The sequence below is a fragment of the Solanum verrucosum genome, unplaced genomic scaffold (assembly GCF_900185275.1).
Source record: "Solanum verrucosum unplaced genomic scaffold, falcon-dt-bn FXZP01000261.1, whole genome shotgun sequence".
NCBI classification, from domain to species: domain Eukaryota; kingdom Viridiplantae; phylum Streptophyta; class Magnoliopsida; order Solanales; family Solanaceae; genus Solanum; species Solanum verrucosum.
In genome coordinates, this window is record NW_026019969.1 from 11,326,879 (window position 1) to 11,353,839 (window position 26,961).

The 26,961-nt window shown below is 35.7% G+C and overlaps 3 protein-coding genes across 6 annotated transcripts; 2 read left to right on the forward strand and 1 right to left on the reverse strand.

Moving 5' to 3' along the window:
• The first annotated feature begins 369 nt into the window (after window positions 1-369).
• On the forward strand, window positions 370-26,427 carry LOC125815848 (heat shock 70 kDa protein, mitochondrial). 4 transcript variants are annotated; one of them, XM_049495404.1, is made up of 6 exons: window positions 370-577; window positions 1,206-1,282; window positions 1,365-1,443; window positions 1,563-2,129; window positions 2,214-2,834; window positions 3,241-4,131. In XM_049495404.1, exons 1-6 carry the CDS (start codon window positions 503-505, stop codon window positions 3,865-3,867), a joined length of 2,046 nt encoding a protein of 681 aa, XP_049351361.1. In that variant the 5' UTR covers window positions 370-502; the 3' UTR covers window positions 3,868-4,131. The 4 variants fall into 4 exon arrangements, with proteins under 4 accessions (XP_049351361.1, XP_049351363.1, XP_049351362.1 ...); XM_049495406.1 differs by lacking the exons at window positions 1,365-1,443; window positions 1,563-2,129; window positions 2,214-2,834; window positions 3,241-4,131 and adding exons at window positions 23,549-23,627; window positions 23,738-24,304; window positions 24,392-25,012; window positions 25,387-26,427 and having other exon boundaries at window positions 374-577; XM_049495405.1 differs by lacking the exons at window positions 1,206-1,282; window positions 1,365-1,443; window positions 1,563-2,129; window positions 2,214-2,834; window positions 3,241-4,131 and adding exons at window positions 23,382-23,458; window positions 23,549-23,627; window positions 23,738-24,304; window positions 24,392-25,012; window positions 25,387-26,427 and having other exon boundaries at window positions 390-577.
• Window positions 6,401-16,386, forward strand: LOC125815846 (rDNA transcriptional regulator pol5). The gene is made up of 9 exons (XM_049495403.1): window positions 6,401-6,543; window positions 7,460-7,993; window positions 8,503-8,628; window positions 8,702-8,899; window positions 9,350-9,577; window positions 9,652-10,776; window positions 11,151-11,438; window positions 13,325-13,769; window positions 15,315-16,386. The coding sequence occupies exons 2-9, from the start codon at window positions 7,475-7,477 to the stop codon at window positions 16,142-16,144; spliced, it is 3,759 nt and encodes a 1,252-aa protein (XP_049351360.1). The 5' UTR covers window positions 6,401-6,543; window positions 7,460-7,474; the 3' UTR covers window positions 16,145-16,386.
• On the reverse strand, window positions 16,563-18,500 carry LOC125815854 (B3 domain-containing protein At5g60140-like). The gene is made up of 4 exons (XM_049495418.1): window positions 18,447-18,500; window positions 17,704-18,298; window positions 17,182-17,309; window positions 16,563-17,090 (listed from the first exon to the last, which is right to left on the reverse strand). The coding sequence occupies exons 1-4, from the start codon at window positions 18,498-18,500 to the stop codon at window positions 16,818-16,820; spliced, it is 1,050 nt and encodes a 349-aa protein (XP_049351375.1). The 3' UTR covers window positions 16,563-16,817.
• Window positions 26,428-26,961: the final 534 nt, after the last annotated feature.

Sequence of the window (26,961 nt, forward strand, 5' to 3'; positions counted from 1 at the left end):
AATCTCTAACAGTTTCTAAAAGGCTTATATATGTAACCATTACACAAAAGTTAATTTAATAGCTTTAATGTTGAGGAGATTTCATTGCATAATTGAAAGAATAAGGTAGATTTGAAGAAAACATAATATTACATAACCTTTTTTTTCGTAAATAAAATTATTATAAAACAAATGCAGTTTGTCTAAAATAACTAAAGCGTATTCAGAATCTAGTTTATCATACTGATAATAAATAAAAACTACAGAATAAAAAAAAATGAGGTTGAAATGCAGCCAGCAACAGTGTCAAAGGAACTATGTCGTTTCAAGCAGGCATCTAGAACTTTCTGGTCTACCTAGTTATGATACCATACACCGCCACGCAGCCAATAATAACTCTATCCCCTTCTACAAGCATCTGTTCCCCCTATTTCTTCGCCTCCTTCCCTAAAACCCTCCAAAACCCTAACACTCAACAACTCCCTCAACAATTACGAATTAGTTTTCTTCCTTTGTTTCTCCGATGGCGACCGCCGCCTTGCTCAGATCTCTCCGTCGACGTGAATTCGCTACTTCTTCTATCTCTGCGTATAGAACTGTGAGTTTTGTTCATTTCCTGCCTGTTATCTTTTCCGTCTGTTAGATCTTTGCTAATCTAATGTCTATAGCTGGTGATTTCATATCATACTGTGAATGATTTAAGCTTTATCACTTTCCTTGAAATGAAAATGAAATATAATTTCACATTCTGGTTATATTAGACCCACCCTTTTCGGTTTCTCTGAGTTTATGATTTGATTATGGGACAGAAAATATGTTCTATTGTTTGTTGGAGCTCAGCTATACACTCGAAAGGCTAGGTTACGTAATATGTTGCAATTGTGATAAAAAAATTCTAATATATAGGCTGCTTAATATGTCTTAGCTGTCATAGCTTTCGTCTTGATTTAGGAAAAGTTTTCGAGTTGAGATGTTAAAAGGAAAATAAAGGAATGTTGAATATCGACTACTGTTGCTGGTTGTCTCAGCTAATAGCGGGTTATCTCTTTTTATTATACTTCTGCTGTCGTGCCACAATTTTGTCAATATGGAATGGGTTTGAATATAGTAGAATGTAAATGTAAGATTCTATGTAACTGACGTAGTTAGTTAGGAATTAAGGTGTAGTTGATTGGTTTGTAAGATTCTATTTTGGTTTAACCTTATTCTATTGTTGGCTTGTGCAGCTTGCTTCCAACACCAAGCCTTCGTGGTGTCCATCACTTGTTGGTGCTAAATGGGCTGGTCTGGCTCGACCATTTAGGTATATGGATTGTAGCATCGCTTTTCCCTATATATCTTTGAATGTTCTGTTTCTGTGGAATCTTATTTGCCTTCCATTGCAGCTCCAAACCTGCTGGAAACGAAATTATTGGGATAGACTTGGGAACCACCAACTCTTGTGTTGCAGTGATGGAGGGGAAGGTAAGGATTAGAATTTTTGAAATGCCAAACTTTTGTTCATTTCATGGTTGAGACACTGCATACTTTACAGGCTTCAGTGGATTATCTAACCTTCCCTGATGCTGCTTTTGTTAATGCAGAATCCCAAGGTCATTGAGAATTCTGAAGGGGCCAGAACAACTCCTTCTGTGGTTGCATTTAACCAGAAGGGAGAACTTCTTGTTGGTACTCCAGCCAAACGTCAGGCAGTTACCAATCCTACAAACACTCTTTCTGGGACCAAGCGTCTAATTGGCAGACGCTTTGATGATCCTCAAACACAAAAGGAGATGAAGATGGTTCCTTACAAGATTGTGAGAGGCTCAAATGGAGATGCTTGGGTTGAAGCAAATGGCCAGCAATATTCTCCAAGCCAAATTGGAGCATTTATTCTAACAAAGATGAAGGAAACCGCAGAGGCCTACCTTGGGAAATCTATTAATAAAGCTGTGATCACTGTTCCAGCTTATTTCAACGATGCTCAGAGGCAGGCAACAAAGGATGCTGGGCGAATTGCAGGTCTTGATGTGCAAAGGATTATTAATGAACCTACTGCAGCTGCGCTGTCTTATGGTATGAATAGCAAAGAAGGCCTTGTCGCTGTTTTTGATCTTGGCGGTGGAACATTTGATGTTTCAATCCTGGAGATATCAAATGGTGTTTTTGAGGTGAGAAATCTGTGGCTTTCTTTAAAGCTGTGTATCTTTCTAATTTTCCTGTCTTAACTCATCTCTCTACGTACTTCCACTCAGGTCAAGGCAACTAATGGTGACACCTTTTTAGGAGGAGAGGATTTTGACAATGCGTTGTTAGAATTTTTAGTGAGCGAGTTTAAGAGGACTGAGGGAATTGACCTATCAAAAGACAAGCTTGCCCTACAAAGACTTCGAGAGGCAGCTGAGAAAGCTAAGATAGAGCTTTCATCAACATCTCAAACTGATATTAACTTGCCGTTCATCACAGCTGATGCATCAGGGGCTAAACATCTTAATATCACACTGACAAGATCAAAATTTGAGACATTAGTGAACCACTTAATTGAGAGGACCAGGAATCCTTGCAAGAATTGTTTGAAGGATGCTGGAGTATCTTTAAAAGATGTGGATGAGGTCCTCCTTGTTGGAGGTATGACACGGGTTCCTAAGGTGCAGGAAATAGTTTCTGAGATATTTGGTAAAAGCCCCAGCAAAGGTGTCAATCCAGATGAGGCAGTTGCCATGGGAGCTGCACTTCAAGGTGGTATTCTCCGTGGTGATGTCAAAGAGTTGCTTCTTTTGGATGTAACTCCGCTATCTCTTGGTATTGAGACATTGGGAGGTATCTTCACTAGGTTAATAAACAGGAATACTACCATTCCCACGAAGAAAAGCCAGGTGAGTAGTTGGATCTTAATGCAGTCTCCTGATTATTTTTATTAATGCCTGGTCTCGCCAGAATGGTACTCCTTTCGTCCAAGATCCATATAATTTTTTCCATGTTGGGAGATTTGTGACCGTTCCATGTTTATACAAATATCACAATTTTCAAGAACCCTAAGTCACTGAAGTTAAATTTTAAAATTTGATGTGATTTTTCCTTGTCGGAACTTTTTGTTTCTATTCCATCATCCCCAATGTGACTTTGCAAATTAGCATCTTAAATCTTGTCTGCTGTCAAATATGGATCTGGAGAAGGATGACACATGATTGTCGAGGTCTTAATTTTCCAGTGTTGAGTATGCTTGTTTTTATGCTTGTTTTTTGTAGTGCTTACAGTGTGTTGTTGCCTCATGTATTTCAGGTGTTTTCTACTGCTGCAGACAACCAAACACAAGTTGGCATCAAGGTATTACAAGGTGAACGTGAAATGGCATCTGATAATAAGCTTCTGGGTGAATTTGATCTTGTAGGTATTCCTCCGGCGCCAAGGGGTATGCCTCAGATTGAGGTCACCTTTGACATAGATGCAAATGGAATGGTCACCGTGTCTGCCAAAGACAAGGCTACTAGCAAAGAGCAGCAGATTACCATTCGTTCATCTGGTGGTCTATCAGAAGATGAGATAGACAAGATGGTCAGGGAAGCAGAAATGCATGCCCAGAAGGATCAAGAACGCAAGGCACTTATTGATATCAGGAATAGTGCAGACACTACCATATATAGTATCGAGAAGAGCTTGAGTGAGTACAAGGAGAAGGTCCCCAAGGAAGTGGTTACAGAAATCGAGACGGCTATCTCTGATTTGAGAGCAGCAATGGGGACTGAGAACATTGATGATATCAAGGCGAAACTTGATGCAGCAAACAAAGCTGTCTCAAAGATTGGAGAGCACATGGCTGGTGGCAGTTCTGGTGGTGCATCTGGAGGTGGTGGTGCACAAGGAGGAGATCAACCACCAGAGGCAGAGTACGAGGAAGTAAAGAAATAGATGATTATTCTAGGCATAATTGAATAGTGCACGAGAAAAACAGAGAGAGAGATGTTATAGATGTACTTTCCTTCTAAAAATGAGTTTATTTTTTCCATCACTTCCCCCCCTCCCTGGAAGTATTTTATGCTCAAGGTCAAAACTGGTCGTATCAATGGTCTTAAGTTGTGAATTTCTTAGCGTCTAGACTATGTTCAGTAGAACAGGTGAGTATGATTTTTGACAGCCCTTCAATGTTGAAACAATCCTTTGTTTCCACAATAATATGATACTGTGCTCTTAATTTACAACTTTTTGCCTGCTTTATCTTTCCATATGTATGATGTATCTGTCTCAACTTAGCAAATTCTTTGGCAACCTGTAAAACTGATACCAATATACTCCCTCCGTTCACTTTCAATTGTCATGGTTTTCTATTTTAGAGTCAAATGATAAGAACTTTGACTAACATTTTACGATGTATATTTTCATTATATTGATATGCAAAACATTGTAATTTATAATACTTTTTGAACATTTAAATTTTTTGTTCAAAATATCAAATTATTGTAAACTAATTTAACTTTGAAAATTAGTCAAATTAATTTTCGAAAATCATAAATAAAAGTGGTTGGAGAGAGTATAATTCAACTCTTTTCTCAATATTTTGTTATTGACATTGCTTTTCATTTTGGAACAGTTTCAGTTGGAAGAATAATAAAATTTACACCTATTTTGATTGAATAAAATAGCACTTAATATTCTCATTCAGACAAAACATGAGCACTTGTTTCAAAACCAAACCTTTTTTTGTTTTGTTTTTTTGTATGAATTCAATTATATTCAATAAAAAATAAATTAAGATGAAGATTTGTTTGATATTGTTTTTTTTTTGGATGCAACCCTTCAAGAAGCATTGAACGTAACTTCTGAACCCATTAATTTAAAAAGAATTATCACTTCTTCTCAATATTTACTGTGAATGCATTGAACATAACTTTTGAGATTTATTTGCTTAGTGCTTAAAGAAAGCGAAACTTTTCGATCAGAAGCATCGTATATCATTAATGATCTTAGTTGAATTTAGAAAATTTAAATATCAATAGGGAACATCGCACATTTATTATTAAACATAGGAGGCTCGAATTCATATTAATCAAGCTAGTAGATTTGAATATCCAATGCTTAAAGCAAAAATTAAATTACAACTTCAAATCCTTTTTAACCAGAGAATTTCAAGTGGAAAATTATTAAAAGAACAAAGAATATTATAAGGGCTTTTTAAAAATCCTTTAAAATTAAATAAAACAAGAACTTTTAAAAATATTTAGTCGGTAATATATGGGGCATACTTCAACTAAACACAATTTTTCCATTTTTTCAAATCTTGAATATATAAAAACAATCACAGCTGACTAAATTACTATTAATATTTTGGTTGTTGAAATTGAATCAAACAATAAAACGTGTGCATATAAGTTGAAGGGATAAAAGTCTGGAAAATATCTTAACTTTGGTCGAAACTGTTGTTATGGATGTCAAACTTTAATGAGGACCTATTATCCCCAGACTATTTAATACCGTATTTTAAACATATATATTTGCCCACGTGGACATAAAAAATAATGCAAAATTATAAATAGTAATGTGTCCACATGGACACATATATACCTTTAAAATACACTATTAAATAGTTCAGGCAGTGGCGGACCCAGAATTTTCGTTTAGGGAATTCGAAAAATAAAAGTATAAACGTGTAAATAAGCCAACAAAACAAAATTTTAAAAAAGTAGTAGTATATAGTTTTAGTGGCCGACCCTTAATTTTTTTTGGGTTTAAAACCACACTTTTAGCATATTTTATAAAATAAGAAACTTAAAAAAAAATAAAACGAGAAAAACAGAACTGATACTAAAAAAAAAAAAAAGACTGAAACTTAAAAGAAAAAAAGAAAACGTTCACAAGGGATTCAAACCCTTGGACAAGAAGCTTAATTTCCAGGGGTCGTGCCACTGGGCCATTAGTTTCTCCTTGCAATTGAGGGGGTTCAAAATATGTATATCCACATAAATACATAAAATTAACCTTATATATACCCCGTAATTTTTTGCCGAGGGGGTTCGGGTGAACCCCTGGAATCCACGTGGGTCCGCCCCTGGTTCGGGGGTAAAAAATACACTATTAAATAGTTCAGGGTAATAGATCCTCCATAAAATTTAATATTGAAACATGCCCCCAAGGCCTAGCTCAAGTGGCAAAAGGTGGAGGATTTGTGGCTTAGGTCGTAGGTTCAAGTCCCACACCATGCAAAGCGAAGCCCGGTATTTAAGTGGAGAAGGGTAGAGGGGCGGGCACATTATCCACTGAGTTTAGAAGGCTGTGATTGGTCCAAAGGGCGGGTCACAAACGGATTTCTCGATTATCAAAAAATAAAAATAAAAAAATAAAAAATAAAAATTTAATATCAAAACATCAATTTCGATCAAAGTTGGATATTTTTCAAACTCTTGTGTCTGAGTTGAATCACAGCTACTTCTAATCTATTTCCCCTTTTTCTTTGCCTCTCGCTAAAACCCTAAACCCTAACACTGAACTTCCCCTTTACAGTTATAAAGTAGCGTTGGCCGCACAGCCGCCGCCTTGCTCAATCTCTCCTCGCCGTGAACTACCTCTTCTCTGTCCGCCGCCTATAAAACTGTGAGTTATTTTTTGAGCCTGTTATGTTTGTGTTCTGTTATTGTGGTTGATTTATATCATTGATGGTTTAGCTGAGTTTATGGTTGATTGTGGAACAGAGAATTTGTTCAACTGTTATAGAGATTGAAGTTGGATTACATTGAATGAAAGTATGTGTGAACAACTAATAGGTTTTATTAAGCCGGTTATATTTCTACCGGCTGAAGTTTATTACTACTATTCTTTTATTTATAAAATATTAAAAAAAATATGTAACTATCTGGGTCACAGTTCCACAAAATAAAATCTGCAATTCTTTTTTGACTATCCTGTGAAATACTTCCCTGTGAGCATGGAATTCAAGATATTTGGGAAAACTTTGTTATGTTTGCTAAATTGCCGTTATTAAAGTCACTTTAATGCTTACTTTTACTTTTAGTTGATTTTTCTTCGCAATCACCCTAAGGGTAAAATGGGGTGCTGCCAAACAAGGAAAAGTGACATTCTTTTTGGGACAAGGCTAAAAATGTAAGGGTGCCACATAAATTGGGACAGAAGGAGTACTATAGAAGTTTTGCTTTGGAAGATGTAGGTTGTGTTAAGTGAAATTTTGGCTTTGACAAGTTTAGATGCTGAATAAAACTGCGTATAATAGTGTTTATGCATTAACATGTGTCTGTATCTGAATTAATGAAATAATTCTAGAACTTTGCAATTTTGTTTTCTCTCAGAATATAGATTAATATTGAGGAATTTAAGCTTAACGTCGTTCTATTTTCATCAAGAAAACATTTTCTACAAGTTTTCAAAATTTTATGTATTTTAGGAACAACCAAAATTGAACTTAGGATCTTTGCAATTTTTTATATTTATTTTCATCTTAGAAAATATTGTACTATTTTATAGTACCTCACAACTTGGACATTTGACATGATAGACAAATATTGGAATTATGAGCATGGAGACGGTTGGGTCTGAGCAGTCAAGAGATAAAATGAAGAAAGACAAGAAAAAAAGGAAGGCCGAAACAGAGGGACCTGATACCCCATCAACCTCTCACATTTCTAGCAATCCTATGGAGAAGAAGAAGCAAAAAAGAGCTGTAGACAAAGAGAGGCGCAGAGTGGAGTCCGAGAAAAAAACTGAAGCCAAGCAAGTAGTGGTGTCTTCTGAATTGAAAAGTAATAAGAGCGCGGCGATTTCTCCCACTACTAGTGGATTGCCTGAGTTCCACATTGCTGTATTTAAGGACCTTGCAGCTGCCGAGGCTTCCATTAGAGAAGCAGCTGCTAATTCTTTAGTTGCTGAGTTGCTTGAAGTTCAGAAGGCTTACGATATTCTAGAGAACAAGGAAGTGGTTGAGGGACAGCTCAAATTGGAAGCTGAAAAGGATGATGGGTTGAACAACTGTGCCCCTTCGTTGAGATATGCAGTTCGGAGGCTAATTCGGGGCGTTTCTTCATCAAGAGAGGTGGGTTAGGTTAACTTTTAGCACAATGTTCTGTGGGTTTGTTTAAAATTAGTGCCTTATTATATTGACGATTTAATTTGAATGCTTCAATAAGGGCTATATGCCTTCCCATTTTCATTTTATTGTTGAATAATTTTTAGGGAGACTTATATCTCTATGGGTTCTTGTTGACATACCCATCTGATGAAAGCACATTCATTCTGGAAAGGTTGTATTGCACAATATGATGCTTAGGCTGTCTTTCCTGTCTTGACCTTTAAAATGTTATTTTATTTTATAATAGAACCATAAAAGGTTACCTTATGATCACACTTGCAGGTAGATACTCACAGCTTGTGCCATTGAGTTTTTTTAGTAGTCCTATGCTCTACAGTTTTGAATTAAAGGTTAAATGAAATAATGTAGGCTTAGAGACAGGTGTCTCTTCTGCTTATAGTTCCATGTGCCATGGTTGTCTCGATGAACTGACGTTCCCATATAAAGCCTTATCTGTTTCCTTGTTTGTGCAGTGTGCAAGGCAAGGGTTTGCATTAGGCATGACAGTTTTGGTTGGTGCTGTTCCATGCATAAAAGTGGATGCCCTGTTGAAGCTTATTGTTGAATTATTGGAAATCTCTTCTTCCATGAAGGGTCAGGTGGGAAGGATCTCCTTTTGTGAACTAATAGTTTTCTTATGGTCTGTCTGAAAAGTTTAACTTGGTTTTGTAGGACATGAAAGATTGCCTATTGGGACGCTTATTTGCTTACGGAGCTATTGCAAGATCAGGGAGATTAACTTTAGAGTGGACTGCTGATAAGAACACTCCTTATATTAAAGAATTTGTTGGTTCTCTTGTCTGGCTGGCAAAAAAGAAGCTCTACTTACAAGAGCCTGCTGTCTCAATTATTTTGGAATTGGTTGACAAGGTCTTTCACTTTTACAATCCCATGAATTGCAAATTTATTCTTAGTACATTCACTTTAGTTATCTATTGAAAATGACTTCACTTCTTGCGTCATTATAAACTCGTATGAGCTCATACATCCCCTTATTAAACTTTCAGTATCTTTTTCACTTGCCTATAAAACATCATCTCTTCCTACTCTTCCCGTTACATCTTACTTAATTTTGGGCAAGAAAATGTTATACGCTTATCCAAATAATATCACCTCTTCCTACTACTAAGATGTGGTTTTGTTATGCTGCCGATTTAACTTTCTTCATTTAGTGTATTTTTGCTTCAGCATGTTGTCCATTTAACTTTCTTCATTTAGTGTATTTTTGCTTCAGCATGTTGTCCTTGTCCTCTATTTGTGGTCTTTGCTTAGGCTGCATTCGGTTTAGACGTCTCACCATCCATATTTTTGCCATGCCAGTTACCTGTCGAAGTTTCATTGAACCATGTACTTGAAGCTCCTGGTCTTAAAGAGTGGTTTGAAAGTGCAATGGAAGTTGGAAATCCTGATGCTTTGCTTCTTGCCCTTGCCATACGTGAAAAAACTGGTGTTGATAACAAAGATTTTGGCAAGCTTCTGCCTTTTCCTTATAGCCCCAGCCGGCTTTTCAGTGTGGAACATTTGTCCTTGCTTTCCAATTGCTTGAAGGTGCTACTGAACTTCTTCATTTTCTTTCCTTGAAACAGATTGTTCATAGTTTGATTTGTCGACTTTATGTGCAGGAATCCCACTTCTGCTTGCCACGAACTCATAGTGTATGGTATTCCTTGGTAAATATTCTTTTACCTGAAAACGTTCAACAAGATTTTGATCCCTCATCAGCTTTAAATTCCACAAGGAAGCACAAAAAAGGCCGCAAGGGTAGCTCAGCAGAAGAAGATATTGAGAAAAATCTTAAAAACTTTTGTGAAGTTATCATTGAAGGATCACTTCTTCCATCATCTCATAATTGCAAGAATTTGGCGTTCAATGTTTTGCTGCTTCTCCTTCCAAAACTGCCCACATCGTGCATCTACAACGTCCTGTCTAACAAAGTTGTACAGTGCTTAAAGGATGTACTTTCCGCGAAAGACACTAATCTATTCAAAGCCAGTCAATACTTTTTAAGAGAATTTTCTGAGTGGGTCAAGCATGATGATGTTCGAAGAATGGCAGTTATTATGGCTTTACAGAAACATAGTAATGGGAAGTTTGATTGTTTCACCAGGTCAAAAACAGTTAGAGAGTTGATGGCTGAGTTCAAAACTGAGTCTGGATGCATGCTTCTCATTCAGAACTTAGTTGACATGTTCCTGGATGAAGCTCGTGCTTCAGAGGAGACTTCAGATCAGAGTCAAACTACAGATGACAACTCAGAAATTGGTTCCTTAGAAGATAAGGATTCTATTGGAGCAGTAGGAACGTCAGATTTTTTGAAAGGATGGGTTGTAGAGTCACTTCTCAATAGCTTGAAGCATTTATCTCTGGATACAAATGCAAAGTTCAGGGTCCAAAGAGAAATTCTAAAATTTTTGGCAGTGCAGGGTCTATTTTCTTCGACGCTTGGAACTGAAGTGACATCTTTTGAATTGGAAGAAAAATTTAGGTGGCCAAAGTCTGCCATTTCAAGTGCTCTTTGTAGGATGTGCATTGAGCAGCTGCAATTACTGCTATCAAATGCTCAAAAAGGCGAAGGACCTCAAGTTGTGCCTAGTGGTCTTGAAGCTAATGATCTTGGAGCTTATTTCATGAGATTTCTTACCACATTGCGAAACATTCCTTCTGTTTCGCTGTTTAGGTCCTTGGGCGACGATGATGAAAAAGCTATCAAGAAATTGCAGGCTATGGAGTCTCAGCTCTCAAGACAGGTGTTATTTTGTGTTGCCTCATTTTGTAGAATCGTAATAATGTTACTGACCTCAACACTAGTCAAAGTTTTGTTTCTGTGTGAAACCAATGCCGCTTGCTTTAGGCCTTTTAATTCTCTCTTTTATTGTTTGATAAGAACATACTCCAACTTTGGTGTGAGGTATCTCAGTAAGCTCTTATCTGGAACAGCCATAACTTGTTATTACTCATCTTATATTAATTATTGCCATCAACAACTTGTATTCTGTTTATGCATATTAACCACTATTCACCGTGTACAGGAAAGTGAAAACTTATCAATATTATCTGTGAAGAAGTTTGATTGCTAATCCTTTTCTTCTCTGACCTTAATCTTTTCTCCAAACAATGGCAGGAGAGAAACTTGGGTCCAGGTATTGCCAAAAATAAGTTACGTTCCATGAGGTACCTTCTGATACAATTGTTGCTTCAAGTCCTACTTCGCCCTCAAGAATTTTCTGAAGCCGCGTCTGAATTGGTTATTTGCTGTACCAAAGCTTTTCGATCTTCTGATCTTCTTGCTTCCTCTGGAGATGATGAAGCAGAGGGAGATGACAGTCCTGAATTCATGGATGTTCTAGTGGACACTATGCTTTCGTTGCTGCCACAGTCATCAGCACCGATGCGGACCGCCATTGAGCAGGTAAACAACAGAAAAAAAGCATAATATCCCATCAGTTCTTATGGTGATTTAATATTCCCCAAAACCCTGGCCTTGTGACATGCTAGTCATTATTCCTAATGCATTATTGCACCTACTGTATTTTGATGTGAACTTCATTCTGAATCTTTTTGACCAAATTAATAAGAGTAGAAACCTAAAAGGAAGTGAAGTTTTTACTTGCATGGATGTTTTGTCTTAGAAGACTTGAGTTCTCAATCTCAAGCTGTTAGGTGGTGTAGGTGATATGAATTTTCTCTGTTCATGTTGCTCCATTTAGACCCATCTCAATATTTTTTAGCACTAGAAGTTCTCTACATATTTTACTGGCAAACTAACCTCTTGAGAAAAAATTGTCAAATAAAAAAAAGCCTCTTGAGAAAAAACTAGATGACTCCTAGTCAACATTGGACTCAAAGTAAGCGTACCAACATGACTATAATTTAGTCGCAACTAATTGGTATCACCAATGTTGATTTTTCCTCATTATACCTTGGCCCTCTCTAATTAGTGACCATGATTTATGTAATCTGTTAGGTTCGCTCTTCGGTTTTTAAAGTTTTTTCACCAATTGTGAACACCCCTAGGTAGTGCAATATTTCTCCTGGGAAACAAAATTCATGATGATATTCCATTGTTACTTATGCTGGATGGTTGGTTCTATTTAGTTGTCTGATAGATAGATATCTTTTCTTTTTCCTTATTAATTGTTGAAAGGTAATATTCAAATTTTAAGCACAAAATTCACCTTTAGCACTGCAAGCTTTATCTAAAGGAAGATGTGGTTTTTATAACCAGGACATCTCTCATGTCCAATGACGCAAAGTTTGAAACTCGGTGGATAATTGGTTCGACCTTCTACCCTTCTGCGCTTAAACATTAGGCTTTTTTGTACGGCAAGATTCACACTTGTGATGTGCTCCTAACTTGCACATTCTGAATACAGGACTCAGTTCATCCTTTTTCCGTAGTTTTGCACATGGATTTACCGTTAATTATTTGATGAGAATGAAAATAGTGAATGCAGTGCTTCATTTAATTCCTTTGTTGGGATACACCTGTTGTGGTTTTATATCAATGGTACTCCGTCTTGTTTTTCTATGTTTCCTTTTCGATTAGTTTTAAACAAATTGAACTCTTTAGTCTTTTCTTAAATTGTTAAAATTTATGATCTTCACTTTGGAAAAACACCTTATAATAGTACTATCATATTTCAAATTAACTTGACATGGTCAAATATAAGAATTTATTAGAACATGTGTTTGCTGATCTCTTCGTTATAGAGTTTGCTTATCATGCAAAAAAAATATTTTCATGTTCTTTCGATGCTCCTCCCCAGCTATCTTTCTAGAGGTGAAAGAGGATGAGATGCCAATAGCTCTCCACCATCTTTCCTTGTCCATTGATACTCAACATTAAAAACACGTAGTAGACGCATAGTATGAGTACATGGAAATTGATTGGAACTTTTTTTTTTTGCAAAAATGCTCATGTTTGTATTCTTTTTGGATTACCTTGGAGTCTGGGCTAGTTTGTGCGCACTTTAATTAACTCCATAGGTACTGCACCTCCCACCTTCACAAGTACTTCGTAATCCATCCACCAAGTCTTAGGTAAAGGGGAGGAAATCATTGGAGTGTTTTTGACTCCATTGGGATTTGAATGAAGACCTCACGACTCGAACCACCTCATTGACTACTAGGCAATACCTTTGTGTGCATGTATGAATACTTGAAAACTGATTGTTTGTGTTCTTTTTAATTATGTTTCTCTTTTTGAAGTACTTGACGAGTTTGTGTGGATCTCCGCAATAGCTGCTGTTGCTCAGGCTCTTCTTCACCTACTTAAAAACATTGTTTTCTTTATAGGTTTTCAAATGTTTTTGTGAAGATGTCACGGATGGTGGGTTACATCGAATGTTGCGGGTTATAAAGAAAGATCTCAAACCAGCCAGACACCAAGAAACTGACAGTGAGAATGAAGATGACGATGATGACGACGTTCTTGACATTGAAGAAGCTGAGGAATCTGATGAAGCAGAGATGGATGAAACTGCGGAGAGGTATGAACATGCGGATGACTCAGAGACAGTAGTTGGTGTTGAGGGTGTTAGCTCAGAACTTCCTGTAGCTTCTGATGATGATTCTGATGAGGGATTAGATGATGATGCAATGTTCCGCCTGGACACCCATCTTGCTAAAATGTTCAATGCTAAGAAGAACCAGGCTGGTAGTGAAACTGCTCATTCACAGCTTGCCCTCTTCAAACTTCGTGTCCTCTCGTTGCTGGAGATTTACCTACACGAAAATCCAGGCAAGTCTTTCTTCATTCACTGGGATTGCTGTTTCCTGGCTAGGATGGGGATGATTCATGTATTTAAAGTAGCATACTTTTATCATCTTTGGTAGTTCTTTAGTTGCTTTGTTTAGAACTCAGCAAACCAAGTACAGTGGTTGGTTATTATTTTGCAATCCCACATATATTACAGGTTTAAGTTGTGAGTTAAAATATGTATTATTTTATGTGGAGTAGAAAATGGAATAATTAATAAAAGGATTGGTAATACATGGATTAAAGTACTACAATGATAAATTTATCCTCTATTACTCCACAGTTAAATTTTTGGCTTTGGTTATGGTGCTTTCATTCCCAGTTTTGTACCTTGCATCATTTTTATAGATCTAACGTTTTATCATGCATTGTTAATAAGTTTTTTATTTTAAGAATTATATAATGTATATTAGTTTCTAATACAACAAAACAAATATTAACAACCACATATACTGTGTAATCCCACAAGTGGGGGGATAACCGGAAAAACAAATATTTGAAGAAATAATTCATGCATTGTGATCCCTACATAACCAAGCTCTACATATCTGACCCCCACATTACTTATTCCTTCATAGCTAAACTCAAACATTACTCATACCAACCTGCATAACTGATAACTCTCCCAGCAACCATTGTCTAACTTGATTTCAAAGCATGATCTCATTTTTTCATGATTAGCTTTGTGGCATGATCATCATGATGAAACTAGGGTAGACATACAAGTTTTAACCAAAATAAAAGCTTCTTTGATAGAGCTTTTGATCAGTGTAAATGGATCAACAACAACAGCTAACACCTTCTTTCTAACTGGTTGGTATCGCCTATGTGGATTCTTTGCTCCTTTTCTTAACTAAGTTCACATTGGTTAAGTCCTTTTCAACTCTTCCCAATTTGTGATTCATGTCTGCTTTATCTTTTTTATTACTTTCAATCATAATTTTGTGAACCTACATATTGATGCATTTTGAGGCTAAATCAATTTAGACTAACTTTTCTCATTTTATTTTACATGTACTAATTGCTCCTCTGGTGCGTCATCATTTCTCATTTTGTTCAATTTAATTCACCGTACTTCCACTTTAGCTTTCACATTTCAACCGTATTTGTCTTGTATACATGTTGGCCCGTAGATGCCTAACGTCTCCTTAAAATGTTGTTGGACTCACTATTCTTATATATCAATCACTTTGGGCATCTTTCTATGGTATGGCATTCCTATCAAACTCCTCTTTTCAGCCTTTCTATTTTAGTTCTGCATGTATGGCTTTGTTTCTGTCGATTCTCCTTGAAAATATTACCTATGCTGAATACCATGAATAAAAGATTCTTCGGCATACACTTTGATCTTATGGCTGAATATCATGATCTGAGGCTTTTGTTCCTCTTGTATTAAGCACTGCAGTTACACTGCAGCTACCTTTTGTGTTTCAATTGTTAGTGTTATCATGAACCCAACGGCACTATTTGTTTGATCTTATTGATTCATTAAGGTGTTAATTGTTATTTAAATTTTCCATTTTGCAGAGAAGCCAAAAGTAGTGAAAATATTCTCAAGCCTAGCTCATGCATTTGTAAACCCTCATACTACGGAAGGTAACGAACAACTTGGCCAGCGAATTTGGGGAATTTTACAGAAGAAAATCTTCAAGGCAAAGGACCATCCAAAAGGTGAAGTCATTGAGTTCCCAGTTCTTAAGTCTCTCTTGGAAAGGAACTTGGTGCTGGCAGCAAAGCCTTTCAAGAAAAAGAAATCTGCTTCTAGTTTGTCAAAGAAAAAGCTGTCTGCTGCCTTGAATAGATACAAAATGATCAATTCTCTTGCCCAGAGTTCAACATTTTGGATTTTGAAGATGATTGATCTGAAAAAACGTCCAGAATCTGAACTTGAGGAGGTTTCTTGTATATTCAGAGAAAAACTGGAGGGCTACTTAGATAGTAAAAGTACTCGAATGAAGTGCGAGTTTCTAAAAGAAGTCTTTAAAAGGCGACCACGGATTGGATATCCTCTATTTGGGTTCCTTTTGGAGAAATGTGCTAGTGCGAAGCTACAGTTTCGACAAATTGAAGCTCTTGAACTGCTCTTTGAGATGTTAAAATCGTTTGTTTCTTCAAACCCTGATGACAACAGCCATTTTACCAAGTTAGGCAGCCATCTTGCCAAGTTAGGCTGTCTTGTTAATGTGTTGTTGAAAAATATGCCCGATAAGGCATCACGACGAGCTGATGTTCGTAAGTTTTTTGGCAAAGTGATTCAGGTCTTAACAGATCTTGAACAGAGGGCCTTGTTTCTTGAGGCTCTGGAACCTGATTGTGAAGCTCAACTGAGGGACATGTTTCCTGCTTTGAATCAGTGAATGGTAGAGCAAGGGTATATGACAGTATTTATTGCGCATGTTGGAGTGACCAGTTCGGCATTGTTTACTGGCGTTTAATCAGACCATAAGTTATTTGTACTGTTGGAATTTACTGTTTTCGCCAATATTTTTCTTGGGTTGTTGAAAAACTTGTAGCAGCAGCAGTTTTGGTTATATGTAATACTTCATAGTAACTGTACTATTCCAAAATTTTGGCATACGGAGCGCGAATTTACATCTTACTAATGATTGTTTCCTCTCGTCATTCTTCACCCCTTACATTTCATGTCATTATTTATAACTAACATCACGTAACTTAGCATTGCCATGACTCTTAAATTGATAAATTCATCTCAGTGAAATATGTGGACAATGAAACATGAGTAATGTCCATATTTGATAAGTAAAAAGTACCAATAGACAACAGACTAATGTTCCATAAATTCTTGCCAACCATCATGAGGCCAAATGAATTTATCGACGCACCAGAAAACATCAGTGGGGACAATAAGCTTGGACCACATGTGAAGGAGTTCATCTCCAGTATATCAATTAGAAAGATGCAACAGAAAACTCCAATCTTGGCTTTGGAAAAAAAAAGAAAAGGGGTAGAAGTACACAATTGAAAGTAGCTTAAGAAAGAGTGACACAACTCTGATCTTATTTTTCTTGTCTAACATATAATAGAACTTTCTCCTTCATGGAGAACTTGAACTTGTAAGTGAAGGTCTTTGTTGCGCTTTCCTCTCACAAATTCACAAATACAATGGTCATTTTTCTCCACAAGGTTCCATCTACATAAACTGCGCCATCCACCAACTAGCCATATTCTACCGTCCTTCCACGTCTTGAGTTTCGTCACAAATTCTCTGCCAACAGAGTCGCGAATGGTCATACTTGAAGGGAGTTCAAGTTTGTAGTCCTTTACCACATCGACCGGAACGTACTGAATTGGGAACAAAAGACTTTGTAAAATAAAAATGATATAACGATTGAACTACAAATCATTCATGAAATAGTTGAAGGATTATAATTACCAGTTGATCTCTCCTCTTTGATCGTATTTTCGCTATAAAGTAAGGATTTTTTGGCTGAGTTGCACGTCCACTTTTGAATATATCTACACCAAAATGGTCATGACGATTCCTCACCTTGCAAGCAAAGGCTATTTTGCATCTAGTTTTAGTTGGTTTGGTTCATAAACAAAAATCTCATGAAACACAAATACTCTACCCGTGTAATTTTACATGGTGGTATTTTATTAACATGAATTTAAGAAAGAAAGAAAAATTTTAACATGTACCAAAAGTATTAAGAAATGAAATTTAACTTTATTCCAAAAACTAACAAAAAGCACCCTTAGGCTTGTTTTGTTAGCGAACAAAACAATTGAACCTTTATAAAATCCTTTAGAACTTGTTGTCTTAACCATTTATATGACTACAAGGTGATCTCAAAATATACAACGATCTTTTTTTTTAAAAATACTGACAAGAAAAGAATTGAATGACACAAAATAAAACAAAGAAGTAGATATAAAGATATTAATTTGTGTTTACCTTTTGACCGTGACACCTTTTTCTTAAGTGTGTTAGCTCTTTGATTCTCTCCCTCCTCACTTTCGTCGTCCTCCTCCTCTTCTTCTTCCTCCTCTTCATCTTCATCGTCTTCTTGTTCTTCTTCTTCCTCTTCCGCGTGACATGGTACCTTTTTAGTCTCTTTATATTCCTTGTCCTCATCCTCTTCTCCTTCTCCCATGTACTCCACATCATTATCATCAGAAGAAGAACCATTGAAGTTATCACTAGCCCAATTCTTCCCTATTGGGTCTGCACTCTTTTGATGTTCAACACTCATTTCGTCCACTTCCTCCTCTTTCACTGTCAATTTTAAACCTCCAACTCCTTTCTTTTCACATTTAGTTCTTCCAAGTAATTTAAAGTCAAATATTCTATTTCCATCATAGTCAAAAATAAGAAAGTCTCCAACCTCTACAGTATTGTCCTCAATAAATTTCTCCCATCCATATTGAAAATAAAATTTTCCTCCTATTTTGTTCACTCCTATAGGCCACATATTGCCAAATCGATCTCTAAGATAAATTTTCTTAGGTAATTTTTCATTCTTGTAATATGTAAAACATGTAGGAATTTTCTGTGAAAAACAAACAAACAAGTTAAACAACATCAATTTCTTCATAAATTGACCATATCATAGAAACAACTAATATCATATAGAAAAATATTTCAAAGTTAAAATTCAAGAATGTAACTATTTCAAAAAAGATGGATAAACAACTTACGAGCCGCTTTCCACTTTTTTCAGGGGAGAAAATCTTGACGAAGCCCTTTTCCATCTTCTCTTTTGTTGTTGATCAAACTTTAAGAGAATAGAAGAGAATACTATAAGCGGAGGCGAAAAATATAACACTGAAAATTCTTGTAGATAGAGTATTTGCTTTTTTTTTTCTTTCTTCTCAAGTAGTAAATGCAGAAATAGTAACTATGGTGAAATGCATGTGATGAGTTATTGTGGTTGAGCTAAGCTTTTTCCTCATTTGGAATTTAACAATTCAGTTGGTATTGTTCTGCACCATTGCATATTATGGAATACTATTAATTTCAATAATTCAGTCAATATACACTATTAATTTTCTCTGTTTACTTTCAATAATACAGTCAATATACAATGTTTTACTGTGACTCATGACAACATTCTTTAATTTGACAATTATTCTAAAAAAGACTAGTCACTCATTAATATGCTTTTGTCTATAAAAAGTATTGAGGAAAAGAAAGGCACCAGTCCATATAAAGTGGTCCAATTGTTTGGTACAAAGAATAATAAAGCAGGGATTAGTAACGAAGAAATTAGTAATGCAGAGTTTATTTTATATCAAGTGTTTGGTTCATTGTTTCTCACCTCATCTTGTGTTTGAATTTAAACTCTACAAAAAGTTTCTTTCCAATTATACCCTTGAATTATTATAGAATTTTTTATTTCATGTAATCAGACCAAGGTAGATAATTGTCGAACAATATTATTTTTTATGGTCCTCTAACTAGCTAGGAGAAGAACAATTTTATTGTCATATTTGTTATTTTCTCAATTGAATTATTTGAGGGCAAATAATTATTATCTTAATAAATTGATCACTCACAAAACGTCAATTTTCAATTTACAAAAGGTAGACCATCTAATTTTAAAACCTGAAAAGACGGTAAACAATAGTAAAATCGAATAAACTATCTACATTTACACATAAAAATTGCAAGTTGTATTTTTAATATGTATGCAATTTCATAAATTATTCAAAATACAAATAATTAGAAAACCACATATAGATCAACAAATAATATATTTAATTGAGATCACAAACGTCATATATTTGTTTTTTCAATTAGTAAATGTTAAACAACTGACAATTCAAATATTTTATTGATTTGTATTGAATTTATTTAGCAACAAACAACTCTCTCTAAATAGTAAAATTTTAAAGCTAATTTATTTAAATAAATTTACTAATATAAATATAAAACATAAAATCAAGAAAATAAACAAATTGATTAAAATCTTTACATGATTAATTACATGGTATTAAATCCTATGTATTATTAATACCACCAAATGAAAAGTATTAGTAATATATCCTCTAATGCTATGTAGGGTGTATAACTAATCCATGGATTAATACATAGACTCAAAATTTCTACCAAACATAATACTAAATATTATCATATATAATACACAAACTACTTCTCCTAATACTTCCTACCAAATGATTCATTAAGCATTTATTCAACTACTTCGAAATAGCAATTTTGGCATTCTGATATTTTTTTTATAAGATATTGTAGTACCATGCAAAAGTTGAGATGGTAATAGAAGTTTGATGATATTCTCTTCTAATTTGGCATGGTTAAAATTTTAAGAGTTGAATCTTTTAATTTTGATCATAAAAATAAATATGAAATCTTTAATTTTTTTTAATTTTTTTTATATTTATAACAACGTAAAAAATACTATAAATCATAATAAATAACGATTTAAAATATTTAAAAGACATATTATAAATTATGATAAAAAAGACTCAATTTGAATATCAAAACAAAAAATGTGTCACATAAATTAGGATAGAGAAAGTGACAATAACTGCTAAGACACTCTTGTAAAAGAATCAAAGAAATTAAAAATTAATGTTGTCATTATTGTCGAATGTCGAGAAACCAACAAATAAAATAAAGTTGTACAGTATAATTTTTTCTGAAGTAATAAGTGTATTGATATTATGCTTCCAAGCAAAAAAAAAAAAGATAATGGTGCCCAGTGCCAACTGCCAACAGAGTAACTAAACTGATTTGGCAACTTATTAAAGTAGTAGAAAAAATAATAATTCTAGTAAAAAATAGATCAAACTTGAAATTTCGAAATTAAAAAGTGAAAATGTCCCATGACACATGATGAAGTATTTAAAATAGCAAATAATTAACAAAGAGGCCCCTTGATTTCTAACTTTTAGATGATAAGAAGGTATGTAATTTGTTCGGTGAGAATTAAACTTTTTAATCATTTCTTCGAAAGAACTTTTCACTAAGATGATAAAATTAGTCACAATGAAAAAAATGGTTCAAATTTTTCATATTTGTACGGAGGTAAAAAGTCAATTTCAGAATCCATAAGTTAGCTATCAAATGGTCGACTACGAAACCCATCAAGGCTCCAAAATTGTATATTATTACGATGCCCTCGATCGGCGATCGTTCAACGGATTACTTTTGCGATGTCTATCACATGAAGAAGCTCAACAAGCCTTGCAAAGAAGTATATTTTACTCATAGGGGCATAGTAATAGTTGTTTGCTGGGTTGGTTTTGCTCTCTACCTTCTCACGGTGGAATGAAAACAAGAGCGGTCAACCGGAGTGGAAGCTAAAAAACAGGACTGAGAATCTGTGATCGATCCGAAGAACCACTCCCAGTCCCAGATACGATTCTGCTCCCCCTTCGTACTGCCATGAGATTCTTGCCCGACTTTCTTTCTTCTATAAAATAATAAGTTATATGGTAATGGATAATTTAATTTCTATAGAATTTATGTTAAGCAAGACAAATGTTTAGTTTTAGATACCACAAGTTATGTTGAAAAAAGCATAACTTAATTCTTACAGCCGAACGAAGGCAAAAGTTCAATTTCATAACCACAAGTCATGTTGTAAAATGCATGACTTAATTTTTACCAAACTTATACCTAGTAAGGCAGGAGTTTAGTTTCAGAACCATCAAGTTAGGTCGTAAAATATATAACTTAATCCCCGCAATACTTACGCAGAGCTACACAAAAATTCTCTAAACTTATGTTGAGCAATTAGGTTATAGGAATACTAAACAACTTATGCCGCATAACTTAAATGCTTATAGAACTTATTCCGAGCAAATTAGCTCATATATAAGAGTTACTTGGTCAACAAAATTTTCATTAAATGAGTAGCAAGGGAAGAAAAAAAATAAAGACCATCATATCTGGGGAAAAAAATTGAACACTACCCTGAAATAGAAAGAGGAAAGAGACCAACAAAATTTGATAAAGAGAAAAAAGGTAAGCGAAATTTGGGAGAAAGAGAGGAGAAATGCTAGAGAGAGTGAAATATAGTTATAGAGTATAATTTTTTAAAATATAGCTATGGATGTTACATACATAGTACAATACTATATCATGTAATTTATTTTTTCTTCAAATTAATGATTTGATAAAAATAAGTTTTGGTAAAAATATATTAAATATTTAAAATTATGTACACAAACTAGTAATATATTGCATATTTATAGTCATAAAATAAATTTCTTTCGTCGAAAATGAACAAAGAAGTACAATTACGAAGAAACCCTTGGCCATATACCATAGACGTACCCTTATTATAAAGTTAAATAAAAAATAAATTTGATAAAACTTTATAAATAATTTATATATTATTTTTATATTACGCGTTGCTAAATGGTGCGGCTATATATATTTGGCATTTGCTTCTACCTTGTAAATTCTAAAACCCTATATAAACCCTAACACGGTCAGACCCGAACCGGTCTTACTCTTTCGATGACTTCCGCCGGCCTGCTCCTCCGACCGCTACGTCGTTCTGCCCATAAAATTGTAAGTTCTTCTTAACCTTTTTCATCATGTAATGTTTTGTCTTCTTTTAGATCTTTCATATACTAATATTTTTTGATGATGATTTTAAATCTTGTTGTGAATGGTTTGATCTTACAATTTCCGAATTAAAAATTTCACATTCTTGATTTTAAAATAAACATCACTTCTTGATTTCTTGAAAGAGTTGGTTTGTGTTGTTGATCGCTTAGCTCTGAGTTTATGGCTTGTTTATGGGTAAAGAATGTGTTCTATTTTCTGTGGGAGATCAAGATTATGGTTATAGAGATTGTCCGGTGAATTACATTGAAAAGAAAATTGTCCGGTGAATTACATTGAACAGAAAACTGTGATTGGACTATACACCCACAAAGGAGATGCCACTGTTATGGAAAATAAAACAAACTCCAAAGAGTAGATTGCCTAATATGTTGTAGTAGCTCCCCTTCAAATGAGGAAAAGACCCTTGAAGCTAGATGTTATGATAAAACTTAAGAAACCTTTTCTCCAAAAAAAAAAAAAAAGAGAGGGGAGGAGAAAACTAAAGAAATGAACATCAACTACTTTAAATCTTATTGTCAATGGTTTGATCTTACTATCTCCGACATGAAAGACTTAAAAAATTCACTCTTGATTAAATTAAACATCGCTTCTTGATTTCTTGAAAGAGTTGATATGTGTTATTGATCGTTTATCTCTGAGTTTATGGCTTGTTATTGGCTGTGGGAGATCAAGATTATGGTTGTAGAGCTTGTCCGGTGAATTACATTGAACAGATAATAGATGGGACTATACACCCTCAAGAAGACGCCACTTTTATGAAAAAACTATACACTCGCAAGGCTAGATTGGCTAATATGTTGTAGCTTTCAATGCTTCCCCTCAGATTAGGACAAGACCTCAAGTTTAGATGTTAGGATAAAACTTAAAGAAATCTACAATGAACATCAACTACTTTTGCCAATATGTAATGGGCTTGGAATAGAGTGGAATGAATAGTTGATTGGTTTGAAAAATCTTACTAGTAGTTGCTCATTTCCTAGCTTTTAATTATCTAACCTTTATCCATTATGACTGTTTGTTTACTTGTGCAGTTTGCTTCCAACACCAAGCCTTCATGGTGCCCATCACATTTTGGTGCTAAATGGGCTGGTCTAGCTAGACCATTCAGGTATGCGGCTTGTAGCATTGTTTTCTCCTTTTTAATCTTGTGGTGTTGTTGCATCTGTTTCTGTGTAAGCTTAATTGTCTTCCATTGTAGCTCTAAACCTGCTGGAAATGAAATTATTGGGATTGACTTGGGTACTACCAACTCTTGTGTTTCTGTGATGGAGGGGAAGGTAAGGATTATATTTGTTGAAATGCTAAACTTTTGTTGAGATCATTCCTGTGATACTGTATGATGGCTTTGGTGGATTATCTATATTCCCTGATGCTCTTGTTTATGCAGAATCCTAAAGTCATTGAGAATGCTGAGGGGGCAAGAACAACTCCTTCCGTGGTTGCGTTTAACCAGAAGGGGGAACGACTTGTTGGTACTCCAGCCAAGCGTCAGGCAGTGACCAATCCTGCAAACACACTTTCCGGGACCAAGCGTCTAATTGGTAGACGCTTTGACGATCCTCAAACGCAAAAGGAGATGAAGATGGTTCCTTACAAGATTGTGAGAGGCTCAAATGGAGATGCTTGGCTTGAAGCAAATGGACAACAATATTCTCCAAGCCAAATTGGAGCATTTGTTCTAACAAAGATGAAGGAAACTGCAGAAGCCTACCTAGGGAAATCTATTAGTAAAGCTGTGGTCACTGTTCCAGCTTATTTCAATGATGCTCAGAGGCAGGCAACAAAGGATGCTGGGCGAATTGCAGGTCTTGATGTGCAAAGGATTATTAATGAGCCTACTGCAGCTGCGCTCTCTTATGGTATGAACAACAAAGAAGGTCTTGTTGCTGTTTTTGATCTAGGTGGTGGAACTTTTGATGTTTCAATTCTGGAGATATCAAATGGCGTTTTTGAAGTAAGTGAAATTTGTGGTGCTCTCTAAAGCTGTGTATCTCCCTGTATTTTCCCGTCTAAACTCATCTCTCTACTTACTTCCATCCAGGTCAAGGCAACCAATGGTGACACCTTTCTAGGAGGAGAGGATTTTGACAACGCATTGTTAGAGTTTTTAGTGAGCGAGTTCAAGAGGACTGAGGGAATTGACCTATCAAAAGACAAGCTTGCCCTACAAAGACTTCGAGAGGCAGCTGAGAAAGCTAAGATAGAGCTTTCATCAACATCTCAAACTGATATTAACTTGCCGTTTATCACAGCCGATGCATCAGGGGCTAAACATCTTAATATCACACTGACAAGATCAAAATTTGAGACATTGGTGAACCACTTAATTGAGAGGACAAGGAATCCTTGCAAGAATTGTTTGAAGGATGCTGGAGTATCTTTAAAAGATGTGGATGAGGTCCTCCTTGTTGGAGGTATGACTCGGGTTCCTAAGGTGCAGGAAATAGTTTCTGAGATATTTGGTAAAAGCCCAAGCAAAGGTGTCAATCCAGATGAGGCAGTTGCCATGGGAGCGGCGCTTCAAGGTGGTATTCTCGGTGGCAATGTTAAAGAGTTGCTTCTTTTGGATGTAACTCCGCTATCTCTCGGTATTGAGACATTGGGAGGTATCTTTACCAGGTTAATTAACAGGAATACCACCATTCCCACAAAGAAGAGTCAGGTGAGTTTTTTTGGATAATGTGATCTCTTGATTTTTCTGATTGTCTTGTCTCGCCTGATGTGGTACTCCTTCCATCCAAGATCCATAGAATTTTTTCCATTTTAGGAAATGTGACCATTCTATGTTTATACAAAATTTCAAGGATTCAAATTCACTAAGCAAAACATTGAATTTTGATGTGGTTTTTCTTTGTGAAAATTGCCTTTTGGTACTATTTTTATTTTCTTCTGTCATTGCTAGTATGATTTACAAATAAACACCTTATATTTCGTCTCTGGTCAAATATGGATCTTGGGAAAGATGACATGTATGTCCAATGTAATGTATGTTTCTTGGTAGTGGTTACAGTCGTGCTGCTTCCTTTTGTATTTCAGGTGTTTTCTACTGCTGCTGACAACCAAACTCAAGTGGGCATTAAGGTATTACAAGGTGAACGTGAAATGGCATCTGACAATAAGATTTTGGGTGAATTCGAACTTGTAGGTCTTCCTCCGGCGCCAAGAGGCATGCCTCAGATAGAGGTCATGTTTGACATAGATGCAAATGGAATGGTCACTGTGTCCGCCAAGGATAAGGCTACTGGCAAAGAGCAGCAGATCAGCATCCGGTCATCTGGTGGTCTGTCGGAAGATGAGATAAACAAGATGGTCAGGGAAGCTGAGATGCATGCCCAGAAGGATCAAGAACGCAAGACACTTATTGATCTCAGGAACAGTGCAGATACTACCATATACAGCATTGAAAAGAGCTTGAATGAATACAGGGACAAGGTCCCCGCAGAGGTGGTTACAGAAATTGAGACAGCTGTTTCGGACTTGAGAGCAGCAATGGGGACTGAAAACATTGATGATATCAAGTCGAAACTTGATGCAGCAAACAAAGCTGTTTCCAAGATTGGAGAGCACATGACCGGCGGCGGTTCTGGTGGTGCGTCCAGTGGTTCAGAAGGAGGAGATCAATCACCACCTGAGGCTGAATACGAGGAAGTGAAGAAATAATTTTTTTTCTAGGCCAAACAGAAGAGCGTCTATAGATCTACTCTCCTGAAAATGAACTTCATTTTTTCCATACCCATCTTCCAAATATTCTAACTAGCAAAAATGCTAGCGTGTTGACTTCTTTTCACTAGAGATGTGAGTATAATTTTTGGCGAGCAACTCGATTTATTGAAATTGGCACTTTGTTGCCTCTTGGTGCATTACACGAATTTATCAGCTGAACGTGTGGTTGATGTATAAAACATCGTTATTTGCATTGCTTCTTGGTAGATTTTGAAGAATTTCGATGAAATATTGTACTTGTTTGAAGCTCATCAGACAGAATAATTGGTGGTATCCGAATGCCCAGAATTGTGCTCGGAGTTTGAACACATTCCAACTTGCGATCTGTCTCTGAAAAGAATCCATTGCAAGCTAGCTATTGTCTCTAATCATTTGTATTGTGTAGGTTAGTTTATCGTCTTGGCTTCTTTTTTTCACAGAAATAAGTTTTACGTATCATTTAACACAAGCTATTTTTGCAATGTCTCAACATTGTAAATCCTTTTCCATGTTGCTAGAGAACTCTATGAGAACTCCGATTTTACTTAAAATCTTAATCTCGACTCTTTTCTTTTCACTATAATCCCACTCTCTTTCAACCCAATTTGAAGGGGGAAAAACAAGCAAATTGAATGGTTATCACTGAAATTTTGTGTTTAGATAATAATTATTCTTGCAGTTAGAGCGTCAAAAAATCAACTTAGTGAGTTTGTTCGAAGGATGCAGAACTTGAACTTTCCATGGACGAAACAGAGGAGGAACCCATCAACCTCTTACAAGATTTCCATCAATCCTCTAAGCAAAAAAGAGCTCTGAGGCGCAGGTCGGATCTAAGGATTGTGGAATTACTTTAAGTTCAGAAGGCCCAAGATACTCTGGACAACGAGGAAGTGGTTGGGATGATGGGTT

Excerpts from the sequence above, each read along its gene's own strand:
- LOC125815848 (XM_049495404.1), top strand. The coding sequence starts at position 503 with ATGGCGACCGCCGCCTTGCTCAGATCTCTCCGTCGACGTGAATTCGCT. Across the intron at positions 578-1,205 it reads CTATCTCTGCGTATAGAACT|CTTGCTTCCAACACCAAGCC; the intron begins GTGAGTTTTGTT and ends TGGCTTGTGCAG. Across the intron at positions 2,130-2,213 it reads TATCAAATGGTGTTTTTGAG|GTCAAGGCAACTAATGGTGA; the intron begins GTGAGAAATCTG and ends ACTTCCACTCAG.
- LOC125815846 (XM_049495403.1), top strand. The coding sequence starts at position 7,475 with ATGAGCATGGAGACGGTTGGGTCTGAGCAGTCAAGAGATAAAATGAAG. Across the intron at positions 7,994-8,502 it reads GCGTTTCTTCATCAAGAGAG|TGTGCAAGGCAAGGGTTTGC; the intron begins GTGGGTTAGGTT and ends TTGTTTGTGCAG. Across the intron at positions 8,900-9,349 it reads TTTTGGAATTGGTTGACAAG|TTACCTGTCGAAGTTTCATT; the intron begins GTCTTTCACTTT and ends TTGCCATGCCAG.
- LOC125815854 (XM_049495418.1), bottom strand. The coding sequence starts at position 18,500 with ATGGAAAAGGGCTTCGTCAAGATTTTCTCCCCTGAAAAAAGTGGAAAG. Across the intron at positions 18,299-18,446 it reads AAAAAAGTGGAAAGCGGCTC|AAAATTCCTACATGTTTTAC; the intron begins GTAAGTTGTTTA and ends TGTTTTTCACAG. Across the intron at positions 17,091-17,181 it reads CAAAGAGGAGAGATCAACTG|TACGTTCCGGTCGATGTGGT; the intron begins GTAATTATAATC and ends TTCCCAATTCAG.